This window comes from Ciconia boyciana, chromosome 33 (genome assembly GCF_034638445.1).
Source record: "Ciconia boyciana chromosome 33, ASM3463844v1, whole genome shotgun sequence".
Taxonomy (NCBI): domain Eukaryota; kingdom Metazoa; phylum Chordata; class Aves; order Ciconiiformes; family Ciconiidae; genus Ciconia; species Ciconia boyciana.
The window spans coordinates 812,908-827,140 of NC_132966.1; the positions used below are offsets into that span (position 1 = coordinate 812,908).

The window sequence follows — 14,233 nt, forward strand, 5'->3', positions numbered from 1 at the left end:
CCTCGGTGTCCCCTCGGAGCCCCCTTGGTGTCCCCTTGGTGTCCTCTTGGCATCATATTGGCATCACATTGGTGTCCCCCCAGTGTCCTCTTGGAGCCCCCTTGGAGCCCCCTTGGTGTCTCCTTGGCATCACATTGGTGTCCCCTTAGCGTCCCCTTGATGTCCCCTCGGTGTCCCCTTGGAGCCCCCTTGGAGCCCCCTTAGCTTCCCCTTGATGTCCCTTGGTGTCCCCTTGATGTCCCCTCGGTGTCCCCTTGGAGCCTCCTTGGTGTCCCCTTGGTATCCCCTTGGTGTCTCCTTGGCATCTCCTTGGCATCACATTAGTGTCCCTTCAGTGTCCTCTCAGTGTCCCCTTGGTGTCCCCTTGGCATCTCCTTGGTGTCCCCTTGGCATCACATTGGTGTCCTCTCAGTGTCCCCTTGGAGCCCGCTCAGTGTCCCCTCGGTGTCCCCTCGGTGTCCCCTTGGTGTCTCCTCAGTGTCCCCTCAGTGTCCCCTTGCCATCACATTGGTGTCCCCATGGTGTCCCCATGGTGTTCCCTCAGTGTCCCCTTGGAGCCCCCTTGGAGCCCCCTCAGTGCCCCCTTGGCATCACATTGGTGTCCCCTCAGTGTCCCCTTGACATCCCCTTGGTGTCTCCTTGGTGTCCCCATGGTGTCCCCTCGGTGTCCCCATGGTGTCCCCTCCGTGTCCCCATGGTGTCCCCTTGGACCCCCCTCAGTGTCCCCATGGTGTCCCCTCAGTGTCCCCTTGGAGCCCCCTCAGTGTCCCCTTGCCATCACATTGGTGTCCCCTCAGTGTCCCTTTGACCTCCCCTTGGTGTCCCCTCGGTGTCCCCACCTTGGGTGGCCACCAGGAGCCACATCCCGACACCCATCGCCCCCCGCAGCCCCGGGAGCGGGAGTCCCCCGCCCGCTTGCCCACCGGCCCGGAGGGGCTGCCGGAGAGGATGCCGCGACCCGACCGGCCCCGCGCCCGCGACCGCCCCAAACCCCGCCGACGTCCGCGACCCAAAGACCCCACCCAGGGCCCGGGGGAGACGCGGAGGTCGCGGTCGGCCCCGGCGCAGGGCAGCGCCCCACCGCCCCCGCCGCCCCCCACCCACACGGTGCAGCACGAGGGCTTCCTCTTCCGCAAGCACGAGCTCGATGGACCCAACAAGAAGGCGTCCAACAGGTGGGTGGGGGACAACGAGGGGCAGGTGGGATGGAGGGGGGGGACTGCGAAGGAAGGGGTGCACCAAGGGTTGGGGGTCCACCAATGGTGAAGGTTCACGAGGATTTGGGGTGTCCATCAATGGAGAGGGTTCACCGTGACTTGGAGAGTCAAGCATGCACGAGGGTTTGGGGGGCCATCAATGGAGAGAGGGCACGAGGGCTTGGAGATCCATCAATGGTGAAGGTTCACCAGGGTTTGGGGTGTCCATCAATGGTGAAGGTTCACCAGGTTTTGGGGTGTCCATCAATGGTGAAGGTTCACGAGGATTTGGGGTGTCCATCAATGGAGAGGGTTCACCGTGACTTGGGGTGTCCATCAATGGTGAAGGTTCATGAGAATTTGGGGGTCCATCAATGGAGAGGGGGCACCAGGGTTTGGGGTGTCCATCAATAGACGTCATGCACCAGGTTTTGGGGTGTCCATCAGGGGAGAGGGTTCACCATGACTTGGAGGGTCAAGCGTGCACGAGGATTTGGGGGTCCATCAATGGAGAGGGGGCACCAGGGTTTGGGGTGTCCATCAATGGTGAAGGTTCACGAGGGTTTGGGGGTCCATCAGTGGTGAAGGTTCACCAGAGCTTGGGGTGTCCATCAATAGACATCATGCACCAGGTTTTGGGGTGTCCATCAATGGTGAAGGTTCACCAGGGATTGGGGGTCCGTCAATGGAGAAGGTCCATAATGACTTGGAGGGTCAAGCCTGCACTAGGGTTTGGAGATCCACCAATGGAGAGGGGGCACCAGGGTTTGGGGTCCATCAATGGTGAAGGTTGACCAGGGCTTGGAGATCCATCAATGGTGAAGGTTCACCAGGGTTTGGGGTCCATCAATGGTGAAGGTTGACCAGGGCTTGGAGATCCATCAATGGTGAAGGTTCACCAGGGTTTGGGTGTCCATCAGGGGAGAGGGTTCACCATGACTTGGAAGGTCAATCAATAGACATCATGCACCAAGGTTTGGAGACCCGTCAATGGAGAGGGTGCACCAGGGTTTGGAGGTCCCTCAATGGAGAGGGTGCACCAGGGTCTTTCAATGGCCATCATGCACCAGGGCTTGGAGGTCCATCAAGGGAGATGGTGCACCAGGGCTTGGTGGGTCAATCAATGGACATCATGCACCAGGGTTTGGGGTGTCCGTCAATGGAGAGGGGGCACCAGAGCTTGGAGATCCATCACTGGTGAGGGTTCACCAGCGTTTGGAGGTCTGTCAGTGGTGAGGGTTCACCAGAACTTGGAGATCCATCAGTGGAGAGGGTTCACCAGGGCTTGGAGGTCCATCAAAGGTGAGGGTTCACCAGAGCTTGGAGATCCATCAATGGGGAGGGTTCACCAGGGCTTGGAGATCCAGCACAAGGGTTTGGAGATCCATCACTGGTGGGGGTTCACCAGGGCTTGGAGATCCATCAAAGGTGAGGGTTCACCAGAGCTTGGAGATCCAGCACGAGGGTTTGGAGATCCATCACTGGTGAGGGTTCACCAGAACTTGGAGATCCATCAGTGGAGAGGGTTCACCAGGGCTTGGAGGTCCAGCACAAGGGTCTGGAGATCCATCACTGGTGGGGGTTCACCAGGGCTTGGAGATCCATCAAAGGTGAGGGTTCACCAGAGCTTGGAGATCCAGCACGAGGGTTTGGAGATCCATCAGTGGAGAGGGTTCACCAGGGCTTGGAGATCCAGCACAAGAGTTTGGAGATCCATCAGTGGATAGGGTTCACCAGGGCTTGGAGATCCAGCACGAGGGTTTGGAGATCCATCACTGGTGAGGGTTCACCAGGGTTTGGAGGTCCACCAGTACAGCGGGTGCCCCGGCCCTCGCGCACTCCCCGCAACACAACGCCTCCAGCAGCGTTGCGTCCCCCGCTGGTGCCACCACCCCCCCCGTGTGTGTCCCTGTGTCCCCTCCCACCACCCCGACCAGATCCTGGGTGAACCTCTACTGCGTCCTGAGCAAGGGCGACCTGGGCTTCTACAAGGACGCCAAGGGACAAGCGGCCGGCAGCACCCACGGCGGCGAGCCCCTCCTCAACCTCCACCACTCCACCAGCGAGGTGGCCAGCGACTACAAGAAGAAGAAGAACGTCTTCAAACTCAAGTCAGTTGGGGGGCTCGTCGAGGGGGTCCCCCAAAGTCTTGGTGTTGGGTGGGGGCGTCCCCAAAGTCTTGGTGTTGGGTGTTGGGTCCCCCAAGATCTTGGTGTGGGGTGGGAGTGTCCCCCAAATTCTTCGTGTTGGGTGTTGGGTCCCCCAAACTCTTGGTGTGGGGTGGGGGGTCCCCCAAATTCTTGGTGTTGGGTGGGGGCATCCCCAAATTCTTGGTGTTGGGTGGGGGGTCCCCAAATTCTTGGTTTTGGGTGTTGGGTCCCCCTAAATCTTGGTTTTGGGTGGGAGTGTCCCCCAAATTCTTCGTGTTGGGTGTTGGGTCCCCCAAAATCTTGGTGTTGTGGGGGGGGTGTCCCCAAATTCTTGGTGTTGGGTGGGAGTGTCCCCCAAGTTCTTGGTGTTGGGTGTTGGGTCCCCCAAATTCTTGGTGTTGGGTGGGAGTGTCCCCCAAGTTCTTGGTGTTGGGTGTTGGGTCCCCTAAAGTCTTGGTGTTAGGTGGGGGGTCCCCCAAAGTCTTGGTGTTGGGTGTTGGGTCCCCCAAGATCTTGGTGTTGGGTGGGGGCCTCCCCAAATTCCTGGTGTTGGGTCCCCCAAAGTCTTGGTGTTAGGTGGGGGGTTCCCCAAATTCTTGGTGTTGGGTGGGGGGGTCCCCAAATTCTTGGTTTTGGGTGTTGGGTCCCCCTAAATCTTGGTTTTGGGTGGGAGTGTCCCCCAAATTCTTCGTGTTGGGTGTTGGGTCTCCCAAAATCTTGGTGTTGGGTGTTGGGTCCCCCAAACTCTTGGAGTTGGGTGGGGGCGTCCCCAAATTCTTGGTGTTGGGTGGGGGGTCCCCAAATTCTTGGTTTTGGGTGTTGGGTCCCCCAAAATCTTGGTTTTGGGTGGGAGTGTCCCCCAAATTCTTCGTGTTGGGTGTTGGGTCTCTCAAAATCTTGGTGTTGGGTGTTGGGTCCCCCAAACTCTTGGTGTGGGGTGGGGGGTCCCCCAAAATCTTGGTGTTGGGTGGGAGTGTCCCCCAAATTCTTCATGTTGGGTGTTGGGTCTCCCAAAATCTTGGTGTTGGGTGTTGGGTCCCCCAAACTCTTGGAGTTGGGTGGGGGCATCCCCAAATTCTTGGTGTTGTGTGTTGGGTCCCCCAAGTTCTTGGTGCTGGGTCCCCCAAAGTCTTGGTGTTGGGTGGGGGTGTCCCCAAAATCTTGGTGTTGGGTGGGGGGGGTCCCCCAAATTCTTGGTGTTGGGTCCCCCAAATTCTTGATGTTGGGTCCCCCAAAGTCTTGGTGTTGGGTGGGGGTGTCCCCAAAATCTTGGTGTTGGGTGGGGGGGGTCCCCCAAATTCTTGGTGTTGGGTGGGGGCATCCCCAAATTTTTTGTTTTGGGTGTTGGGTCCCCCAAAATCTTGGTGTTGGGTCCCCCAAATTCTTGGTGTTGGGTGGGAGTGTTCCCCAAATTCTTCGTGTTGGGTGTTGGGTCCTCCAAATTCTTGGTGTTGGGTGGGGGCATCCCCAAATTCTTGGCATTGGGTGGGGGGGTCCCCCAGTTCTTGGTATTGGCTCCCCCAAATTCTTGGTGTTGTGTGTTGGGTCCCCCAAATTCTTGGTGTTGGGTCCCCCGAAATCTTGGTGTTGGGTGTTGGGTCCCCCAAACTCTTGGTGTGGGGTGGGGGGTCCCCCAAATTCTTGGTGTTGGGTGTTGGGTCCTCCAAAATCTTGGTGTTGGCTGGGGGCTCCCCCAAATTCTTGGTGTTGGGTGGGGGGCCCCCCAAATTCTTGGTGTTGGGTGCGTTGAGTGGGTCCTTCTCTTGTAGGACCAGCGACGGGAGCGAGTTCCTCCTGCAAGCCAAGGATGAGGTAGGGGTCTACGAGGTTTTGGGGGGGGTGGGGGGGGGAGCGTGGAGGTTTTGGGGGGACCTGATGATGGTTTTGGGGTGTCGTCTGTGTCTGTGTGTCCCCCCCGTCCAGGAGGACATGCGGGGGTGGCTGAGGGCGCTGGCCGCCTGCGCCCAGGAGCACGCCGAGGTGGCCCGGTGGAGCCAGGGTCTTCTCACCACCTCCTCCACCGACGAGGGTCTCCCCCGGCGGGAGGGCGACCGGCGCCCCAGCACCTCGGGGAGACGGAAGTGACCCCCCCACACCCCACACCCCCCAATTTTTGGGGTCCCCACCCATGGGGTGGTGGGGGGGTGGTGGGACCCAGCTCGGGTGTGGACCCACCCACGGGGGGCTCCGTGTTGGGGGTGGGGGACCCCCTTTGCGCCCCATGGGTGGGGGGAGTGTGTGTGGGGATGGGGTGCCCCCAAAGCCTGGGTGCCCCCCCCAGATCATGGGTGACCCCTAACAGTGGGTACCCCAAATCCTGGGTGCCCCCAAATTCTGGGTGACCCCTAGCAGTGGGTACCCCAAATCCTGGGTGACTCCCGCCCCAGGTCCTGGGTGCCCCCCCAAAGCCTGGGTGACCCCCAAATCCTGGGTGCCCCCCAGGTCCGAGGTGACCCCCCAGGTCCTGGGTGCCCCCCAAAGCCTGGGTGACCCCCCCAAATCCTGGGTGCCCCTCCAGGTCTGAGGTGACCCCCCAGGTCCTGGGTGCCCTCCCCAAAGCCTGGGTGACCCCCCCCAAATCCTGGGTGCCCCCCAGGTCCTGGGTGCCCCCCAAAGCCTGGGTCCCCCAAAGCCTGGGTGCCCCCCAAATCCTGGGTGCCCCCCAAATCCAGGGTGCCCCCCCCAGATTCCAGGTGCCTCCAAATCCTGGGTGCCCCCCACAATCCTGGGTGCCCCCAATCCAGGTTTCCCCCCAAAATCCAGGGTGCCCCCCCGATTCCAGGTGCCTCCAAATCTTGGGTGCCCCCCAGATCCTGGGTGCCCCCCAGTCCTGGATTTGGGGAGGGGGCGGTGCCGGGCACCTACTGGGTTGTCCCCCAAATTCGCCCCCCTCCCTGGGGTCCCCCCCCGGCCCCCCCTTTTCCCGTGCACAAGCCATAGAGCCGGGGGGGGGGTTCCCAACACCCGGGGGGGGTCCCCAAAACCCAGGGGGTCCCCAACACCCGGGGGGGTCCCCAGCACCCTCGGGTACCCCAACACCCCGGGGGGGGTCCTCAACACCCTGAGGTACCCCAACACCCCGGGGGGGGTCCCCAGCACCCAGGGGGGGTCCCCAACACCTCGGAGGGGGGTCCCCAAGACCCAGGGGGTCCCCCCATCACCCTGAAGCACCCCATCACCCTGGGGTACCCCAAATTTAACACTGGGGGGGGACACAGAGCCATGGGGGGGCCCCCCCCAAATCGCGGAGGGGGGGGAGCAGAGTTTGTATTTATAAAGATTTTAACAAAAGCCAAGCAAATAACCCCAAAATTTAACACCCCCCACCCCAAGCACTTGACACCCCCCGCACCCTGGGGACCCCCAACCCTGGGGACCCCGACCTTGGGGACCCCCACCTTGGGCCCCCCCCCCGGGGTCCGATCGCCGCGCTGTGACTGTATAAATGTAATAAACCCCCGCTGCACCCCCGGCACCCCCAAAATAAAGGAGCAGGAAGGAGCCCGGGGTTCCCTCCCCCGTGACGTGTGTGGGACTGGGGGGGAGGGGCACCCTGAGGGGTCCGGGGGTTCAGGGGGGGCTGGGGGGTCATTGGAGGGGTTTTGGGGGCTGCGGAGGGTTAAGGGGATCCCTGGGGAGCTTTTTGGGGGTGGGGGGTCTATGGGCGGGTCCCTGGGGCTGGGGGGGATTTGGGGGGGAGGCGATTGGGGGGGTTGGGGAGCTGGGGGGCATGGGGTGGGGTTAGGGGATCCGGGGGGCAATGGGGTGTTGAGAGAGGTTTTGGGGTGTCTGGGGCTTGGGGGGGTTTAATGAGGCTGGGGGGGGCTGGGGGCGAGGGGGGCGATGCACTTCGTGCCCCCCCCGCTGCCCCCCACCGCCCCCCACCAAATGATGCTGCTGGCCCTTTAAGAGAGGGAGGGCTCGGGATTGCAAAGCCCACCCTCTCTGCCTGAGTGACGACGCGCTTGGCCAATGGACGCGCAGGCTCGGCGCGGGCTGGGCGGAACCAAGGGCGGCGAGGGGCGGGGCCGCTTGAGCCTCTTCGGCCGGACCAATAACGAGCAGCGGAGGGCGGGGCGGTGGCGCGGATCGACCAATGAGAAGCTCGGGGGCGGTGGCAGCCGGGCGGAAGCGGCAGTGCCGGGCGGCCATGGCGGCGCCGGGCGGGGCGGCGCGGCCCGGGGCGGAGGTCGTGCAGCTCAACGTGGGCGGCAAGAGGCGCGTGGGCCCGGCCCCCCCGGGACCCCCGGGACCCCCCCGGTCCCCTCCGGTGCCCCCCCGGTTCCCCCCCGGCCCCCTCGGTCCTCGCCCTTTATCCTTCCGGGTCCCCTCGGGGTCCCCCCCCTTCATCCTTCCGGGTGTCCCCCGTTCCCCTTCTCGCTCCCCCCACCCCGGCACTTTGGGGTCCCCCCGCGGTGTCGCCCGGGCTCCCCGGTTGTGTGACCCCCCGCCCCCTTCCGCCTCCCTGGAGCCCCTCCGGGCTCTCCCGGCCCCCAAACCCTCAGGCCACCCCTTGGGCCCCCCGGACCCCCCAGCCTGATCCCCCCCCTCGGCTTCCTTGAGTCTCCCCAGGACCCCCGAGGTTTTTGGGGTCCCCCCAGGGTCTTTCTGCCCTCCCCTCCCAGGTTTTTGGGGGCCCTCCAGGGTCTTTACCCCCCGAGGATTTCGCCCCCCCCGCGTCTTTCTGCCCCCTCCCCAGGTTTTGGGGGCCCCCAGTCTTTATCCCCCCGAGGCCTTTTGGGGCCCCCAGGGTCTTTGCCCCCCCCGGGGTCTTTCTTACCCCCGGGGGTTTCCTCCCGGGATTTTCCGCCTCCCCCCCGGGGTTTTCCTCCCCCGCGGGTTTTCTGTGTCCCCCCGGGCATTTTCTGCCCCCGAGGATTTTGGGGCCCCCCAGGGTCTTTCTGCCCCCGAAGTCTTTTTGCCCCCCGGGTCTTTCTGCCCCCCCCCCGGGTTTTTCTGGCCCCCAGGTTCCCCCCCCCGGGATTTTCCGCCCCCTCCCCGGGTTTTCCGCCCCCCGGGTTCCCCCCCCGGGGTTTTCTGCCCCCCACCCCCCCGGGTTTTGCCCCCCAGCCCGGTTCTGACCCCGCCCTCCCCACAGGTTCAGCACCTCCCGGCAGACGCTGACCTGGATCTCCGACTCCTTCTTCTCCAGGTTGGGGGGGGGGGACACACGGATGGACGGGCGGGCACACAGATCCCCCCACCTTGGGCAAGCCGGGGGTCCACACAACCCCCCTCTAAATCCCCTCTGTCCCCCCCCCAGCCTCCTGAGCGGCCGCATCTCCACTTTGAAGGATGAAACCGGAGCGGTGAGTCCCACTTCCGAGCTCCCCACGGAGGGGGATCCCCCTTTTGCGGGGGGGGGTCCCGAATATCTCAAACACACCCCCCCAAAAAACCCCCCAGATTTTCATCGACCGCGATCCCACCGTCTTCGCCCCCATCCTCAACTTCCTCCGGACGAAGGAGCTCGACCCCCGAGGCGTCAGCATCTCCCTCCTCCTCCACGAAGCCCAATTTTACGGCATCACCCCTCTCGGTGAGGATTTTTTTGGGGGGGGGGGGGGTTCCCCAAATATTCCAATTTTTGGGGGTTCACGGCTTTTTTTCGCCCCCCAAGTTCGCCGCTTGCAGCTGCGGGAGGAATTGGACCGTTCGTCTTGCGGCAGCGTCCTCTTCAACGGCTACCTGCCTCCCCCCGGTAAATCCGGTGCCGCGTGGCGAGAAATCACCCCTTAACCCCCCCCAAAAAAATTCTCCTCCTCACCCCCCCACCACCACACCCCTCAACAGTTTTACCGGCCAAACGCCGTAACCGGCACAGCGTGGCGGGGCCGCAGATCATCGCCCGCTTGCCGGCGACGACCGACAGAGCCCCGGTGCGACGCAGTAACACCATGCCCCCCAATTTGGGCAACGCCGGTTTGTTGGGGCGCTTGTTGGAAGACCGAACCCTCGCCGTCGGTAAGGACCGGTACGACCGGGAAAGTTGGGGTGTTTTGGTTTTTTTTCCCCGCTTTTACCGTCGCGGCACGAGCTTTACCGATGGGTTTTTCCCTTTAGCGAGCGAACCGGGAGCGGTGCGGCTCGTTTGCGGGCATCACAACTGGATCGCGGTGGCTTACGCCCAGTTTCTCGTCTGCTACAGGTAAAATGGCGGGGGGAGACACGGACGCCCCGTCTTGTGCCGGCGGCGTCCCCGAGCGTCGCCGCCGGCCACCTCTGCCGTCTTCTCCTCGTCCCCCAGGATGAAGGAGACGTCGGGGTGGCAGCAAGTCTTCTCCAGCCCTCGCTTGGACTGGGTGATCGAGCGGGTGGCCCTCAACGCCAAGGTGCTCGGCGGAGCCTTGGGTGACCACGACAAGATGGTGGCCGTGGCGTCCTGCAGCGAGATCATCCTCTGGGCCCTGCAAGCCGACGGCAACGGCAACGAGATCGGTGAGATCTCCCCTCCCGGATCCGATCCTCAAGGATCCTCCGAGGATCTCGGCGGGATCCGGCTTCGTTGGCTTCCTCCTGGTTGTCTTCTCCTCGCCCAGGCGTCTTCCACTTGGGAGTGCCGGTGGAAGCCCTCTTCTTCGTGGGGAACCAACTCATCGCCACCAGCCACACCGGCAAAATCGGCGTCTGGAACGCCGTCACCAAGCACTGGCAGGTGAGCGCTGGTGCCGCTGCCGCCGGCTTGTCCCCGAATTGTCCCCAAAACTCCCTTTTATCCCTCCCGCAGATCCAAGACGTCGTCCCCATCAACAGCTACGACGCCGCCGGCACCTTCCTCCTCCTCGGTTGCAACAACGGCTCCATCTACTACGTGGGTGAGCGCCGATGACGCGGTTCTCGCCGCCCCGGCCGGCGGCAACGCCGTCACCGTCCCTCTGTGTCTGTGTGTCCGTGTCCCCCCCCCTCCTCCAGACGTTCAGAAGTTCCCCCTGCGCATGAAGGACAACGATCTGCTGGTGACGGAGCTCTACCGCGACCCCACCGAAGACGCCGTCACCGCCCTCAGCGTCTACCTCACCCCCAAGACCAGTAAGAGCTCGCACCGCCATCCCTGGGGGGGGGGTCCTCGCCCCACCAGTTTGCTACTGGGGCAAACTGGGAGGGCTTTGAGATGATTTGGGGGGGGGCGGGGGGGATCGTGTGCGTAGGTGACAGCGGGAACTGGATCGAGATCGCCTACGGCACCAGCTCCGGCGTGGTCCGGGTCATCGTGCAGCACCCCGAAACCGTGGGCTCCGGCCCTCAACTCTTCCAAACCTTCACCGTACACCGCAGCCCCGTCACCAAAATCATGCTTTCGGAGAAACACCTCATCTCCGGTGAGCACCGGGCGAGGAAAACACCGCCGGGGAGATGAAATCGCCGGCGTTTGCCGCTCACCCGCTTTCCCTCCTCCCAGTTTGCGCCGACAACAACCACGTCCGGACCTGGACGGTGACTCGTTTCCGCGGGATGATTTCCACCCAACCCGGCTCGACGCCGTTGGCTTCCTTCAAAATCCTTTCCCTGGATGATCTCGACGGTCCCGCCGGCTGCGGCGCCGGCACCGATATCGGTAAAAAGGGCGCCGGGTTTGGTGGCGAGACGGGATGCCGGCGCGGGAGGGCGGGGGGCTGAGGTTTTTTGGGGTTTTTTGGTTTTGTTTTTTTTTTGCCGGCAGGACCCTTCGGCGAGCGGGACGAGCAGCAGGTTTTCATCCAAAGAGTGGTGCCGGATGCGTGCCAGGTCTTCGTCCGGCTTTCCTCCACCGGCAAAAGGTGAGCGCTGCCGGATTCACCGCCGGCGACGGAAAAATCGGGGGGGGGGGCCGGGTGATGGAGAGGGGGGGTGTCACGGAGTTCCGCGCCCCAGGATCTGCGAGGTGCGTTCGGTCGACGCCGCGGCCATCACCGCCTTCACCGTCCACGAGTGCGAAGGCTCCAGCCGGATCGGTTCCCGCCCGCGCCGGTACCTCTTCACCGGCCACGCCAACGGCAGCGTCCAGATGTGGGACCTCACCACCGCCATGGAGATGTTGGGGAAGCCCCCAGGTACCTGCGGGGGGGGGGGGATTTTGGGGTGCCCCCCCCTAAAAAAAAACCCCAACCAAACCCCGGATCCTCACCCTTTGCCGCGCAGAAGCCGGCGGTTTGACCGAAGAGGAGCTGTTACGGCAACTGGATCAGTGCGATTTGGCGTTAACCGGCCCCGCCGGCCCCCCCCGCCCCCCCAACACCAGGTAGGGGAGCACCGCAGCCCCCCCTCCCCCCCCCCTCAGGTTTTGGGGTTCCCCCCCCACACCCCTCCCCTCTTTTTCTCCGCAGCCTCCGGTCGCAGCCGCCCCACCGGGGGGATCCGCCGAGCCCTTCACCGAAACTCCACGGGCAGCCCCACGGTGCCCCCCCCAACCCCGTTATGGGGGCTGAAGGGGCTCCCCCTTTTCCGGGCTCCCTTTTCCGGGGCCCCCCCCTTTTCCGGGGCCCCCCGGGGAGGGGGGGGCAGCTTCGTCGAACGGTGCCAGGAGCTGGCCCAGCGCCTCGGCCCCCCCGAGCACCCCGAAACTTCTCGTTGCGGGGGGAAACCCCAAATTTGCCGACCCACCCCCCGGCGCCCCCCAATTCCACCCCACCCCTCCGACCCCAAAATTTTCCCTCCCCCTCCCCCGCCCCCCTCGGGGCCCCCTCCTCCTCCTCCCCCGCCGTCGTCCCCTGGTCACCCCCAAATCCCGGCTCAACGAGACGTCGTTTTGAGGGGGGCAGGACCCCCCCCCCCACGCTGGGCCCTCATTTTGGGGGGGCCCCGCCGCCCCCCACCTTCTGGGGCCCCCCCCAGGGACTCAGGGAGGGGGGGGGCGTTTGGGGGGGGGGTGCCTGCGGGTTTCGGGGTCCCCCTCCATCCATACACCCCCCTTCCCCTCTGCTTCGTGCCCTCTGGTTTTTGGGGGGTCCCCCCCCAGCGGCGTCTCGGGGGGTGGCCCCTCTGCCCCCTATAGCACAGCCCCCTATAGCACAGCCCCCTATAGCTCAGCCCCCTATAGCTGGCCCCCACCCCACCCCGGGCCCCCAGAGCCCCTATAGCTGAGCCCCCATTACTCAAGGCCCTTTGGGCCCCCATAGCTCAGCCCCCTGTGCCCCCTATAGCTCAGCCCCCATAGCTTAAGCCCCCTATAGCTTAAGCCCCCTATAGCTCAGCCCCCCTATAGCTCAGCCCCCCTATAGCTCAGCCCCCTTATAGCTCAGCCCCCATGCCCCCCACAGCCAAGGCCCCTATAGCTGTGACCCCCATAGCTCAGCCCCCCATGCCTCCGTAGCTGTGCCCCCTATAGCTCAGCTCCCTCTATAGCCCAGACCCCCCGTTATGCCCCTATAGCGCAGCCTGACCCTATAGCTCAGCCCCTACCTCTCCATACCACCCTCCTCCATAGCTCAGCCTGCCTTATAGCCTGGCCCTATAGCTCAACCCCCCTATAGCCCCCCCATAGCCTGGTTCTATAGCTATAGCCCTCCCCCCAGCCCTATAGCTCAGCCCCCCATAGCCTAGTTCTATAGCTCAGTCCCCCCTATAGCCCCTCTCCCTGGCCTTATAGCCCAGCCCTATAGCTCAGCCCCTCCTATAGCTCAGCCCCCCATAGCCCCCAGCCCTATAGCCCAGTCCTATAGCTCATCCCCCCCCATAGCCCCCCCAGCCCTATAGCTCAGCCTCCCCATAGCCTGGTTCTATAGCTCAGCCCCCTATAGCCCCCCCAGCCCTATAGCTCAGCCCCCCAGCCCTGCCCCATAGCTCAGCCCTCCCTATAGCCTGGTTCTATAGCTCAGCCCCCCTATAGCCCCCCAGCCCTATAGCTCAGCCCCCCATAGCCTGGTTCTATAGCTCAGCCCCCCTATAGCCTCCCCAGCCCTATAGCTCAGCCCCCCAGCCCTGCCCCATAGCTCAGCCCTCCCTATAGCCTGGTTCTATAGCTCAGCCCCCCTATAGCCCCCCAGCCCTATAGCTCAGCCCCCCAGCCCTGCCCCATAGCTCAGCCCCCTATAGCCTGGTTCTATAGCTCAGCCCCCCATAGCCCCCCAGTCCTATAGCTCAGCCCCCCAGCCCTGCCCCATAGCTCAGCCCTCCCTATAGCCTGGTTCTATAGCTCAGCCCCCTATAGCCCCCCCAGTCCTATAGCTCAGCCCCCCCCTTACTGGGCCCAGTCTCCCGGCAGTGGGGTGGGGACAGCACGGGGACAGGCACACGCGTGTGTGCACACAGGGCTGGGCGTGGGCGGCACACGCGTGTGCACGGCACAGACAGGCGGCGCCGGAGGTGGGCACACGGCAGCACACGCGTGGGCAGCCTCACGCGTGTGCACGCAGCTCCACACGCGTGTGCACAGCTCCACACGCGTGTGCACAGCGCTGCACGCGTGAACACAGCTCTACACCCGTGAACACAGCTCTGCACGCATGTACGCAGCTTCACACGCATACACGCAGCTCTACACGTGTGAACACAGCTCTACACGCATGCACACAGCTCTACACGTGAACACAGCTCTACACATGTGTACGTGGCTCTGCACGCATGTGCGCAGCTCTACACGTGTGAACACAGCTTCACACGCGTGCACGCAGCTCTACATGCATGCACACATCTCTACATGTGTGCACGCAGCTTCACACACATGCACGCAGCTTCACGCGTGCACACAGTATCAGACACATGTATGTAGCTCTACATGCGTGCACACAGCCTCACACGCATGCATGCAGCCTCACACGCATCCATGCAGCTCTACACGTGTGCACACGGCATCAGACACGTACACAGCCTCGCACACATGCATGCAGCCTCACACGCATGCACGGAGCCTCACACGTGTGCATGCAGCTCTACACATGTGCACGCAGCTTCACATGCGTGCATACGGCC

The 14,233-nt window shown here is 63.7% G+C and overlaps 2 protein-coding genes across 2 annotated transcripts in view; both read left to right on the forward strand.

Moving 5' to 3' along the window:
• The window catches only part of SPTBN4 (spectrin beta, non-erythrocytic 4), a 28,982-nt gene extending 23,458 nt beyond the window's left edge, over positions 1 to 5,524 (forward strand). Inside the window, 4 exon segments of the mRNA XM_072848855.1 lie at positions 889 to 1,175; positions 3,134 to 3,307; positions 5,116 to 5,158; positions 5,270 to 5,524. Coding sequence (XP_072704956.1) covers positions 889 to 1,175; positions 3,134 to 3,307; positions 5,116 to 5,158; positions 5,270 to 5,431 — 666 coding nt within the window. The 3' untranslated portion in view covers positions 5,432 to 5,524.
• Positions 5,525 to 7,474: 1,950 nt separating this feature from the next.
• SHKBP1 (SH3KBP1 binding protein 1) lies at positions 7,475 to 12,712 on the forward strand. Its single transcript, XM_072848726.1, has 18 exons — positions 7,475 to 7,564; positions 8,445 to 8,498; positions 8,610 to 8,655; positions 8,753 to 8,885; positions 8,967 to 9,047; positions 9,140 to 9,310; positions 9,410 to 9,494; positions 9,594 to 9,784; positions 9,886 to 10,001; positions 10,074 to 10,161; positions 10,259 to 10,375; positions 10,495 to 10,665; positions 10,746 to 10,901; positions 11,007 to 11,103; positions 11,198 to 11,376; positions 11,465 to 11,564; positions 11,650 to 11,737; positions 12,695 to 12,712. The coding sequence occupies exons 1-18, from the start codon at positions 7,497 to 7,499 to the stop codon at positions 12,710 to 12,712; spliced, it is 1,959 nt and encodes a 652-aa protein (XP_072704827.1). The 5' UTR covers positions 7,475 to 7,496.
• The last annotated feature ends 1,521 nt before the right edge of the window (positions 12,713 to 14,233 follow it).

Bases quoted from the DNA above. Each gene is read 5' to 3' on its own strand.
- SHKBP1 (XM_072848726.1), top strand. From the start codon at position 7,497: ATGGCGGCGCCGGGCGGGGCGGCGCGGCCCGGGGCGGAGGTCGTGCAG. The intron at 9,048-9,139 runs GTAAATCCGGTG...ACCCCTCAACAG, and splicing joins CGGCTACCTGCCTCCCCCCG to TTTTACCGGCCAAACGCCGT. The intron at 10,376-10,494 runs GTAAGAGCTCGC...TCGTGTGCGTAG, and splicing joins CTACCTCACCCCCAAGACCA to GTGACAGCGGGAACTGGATC.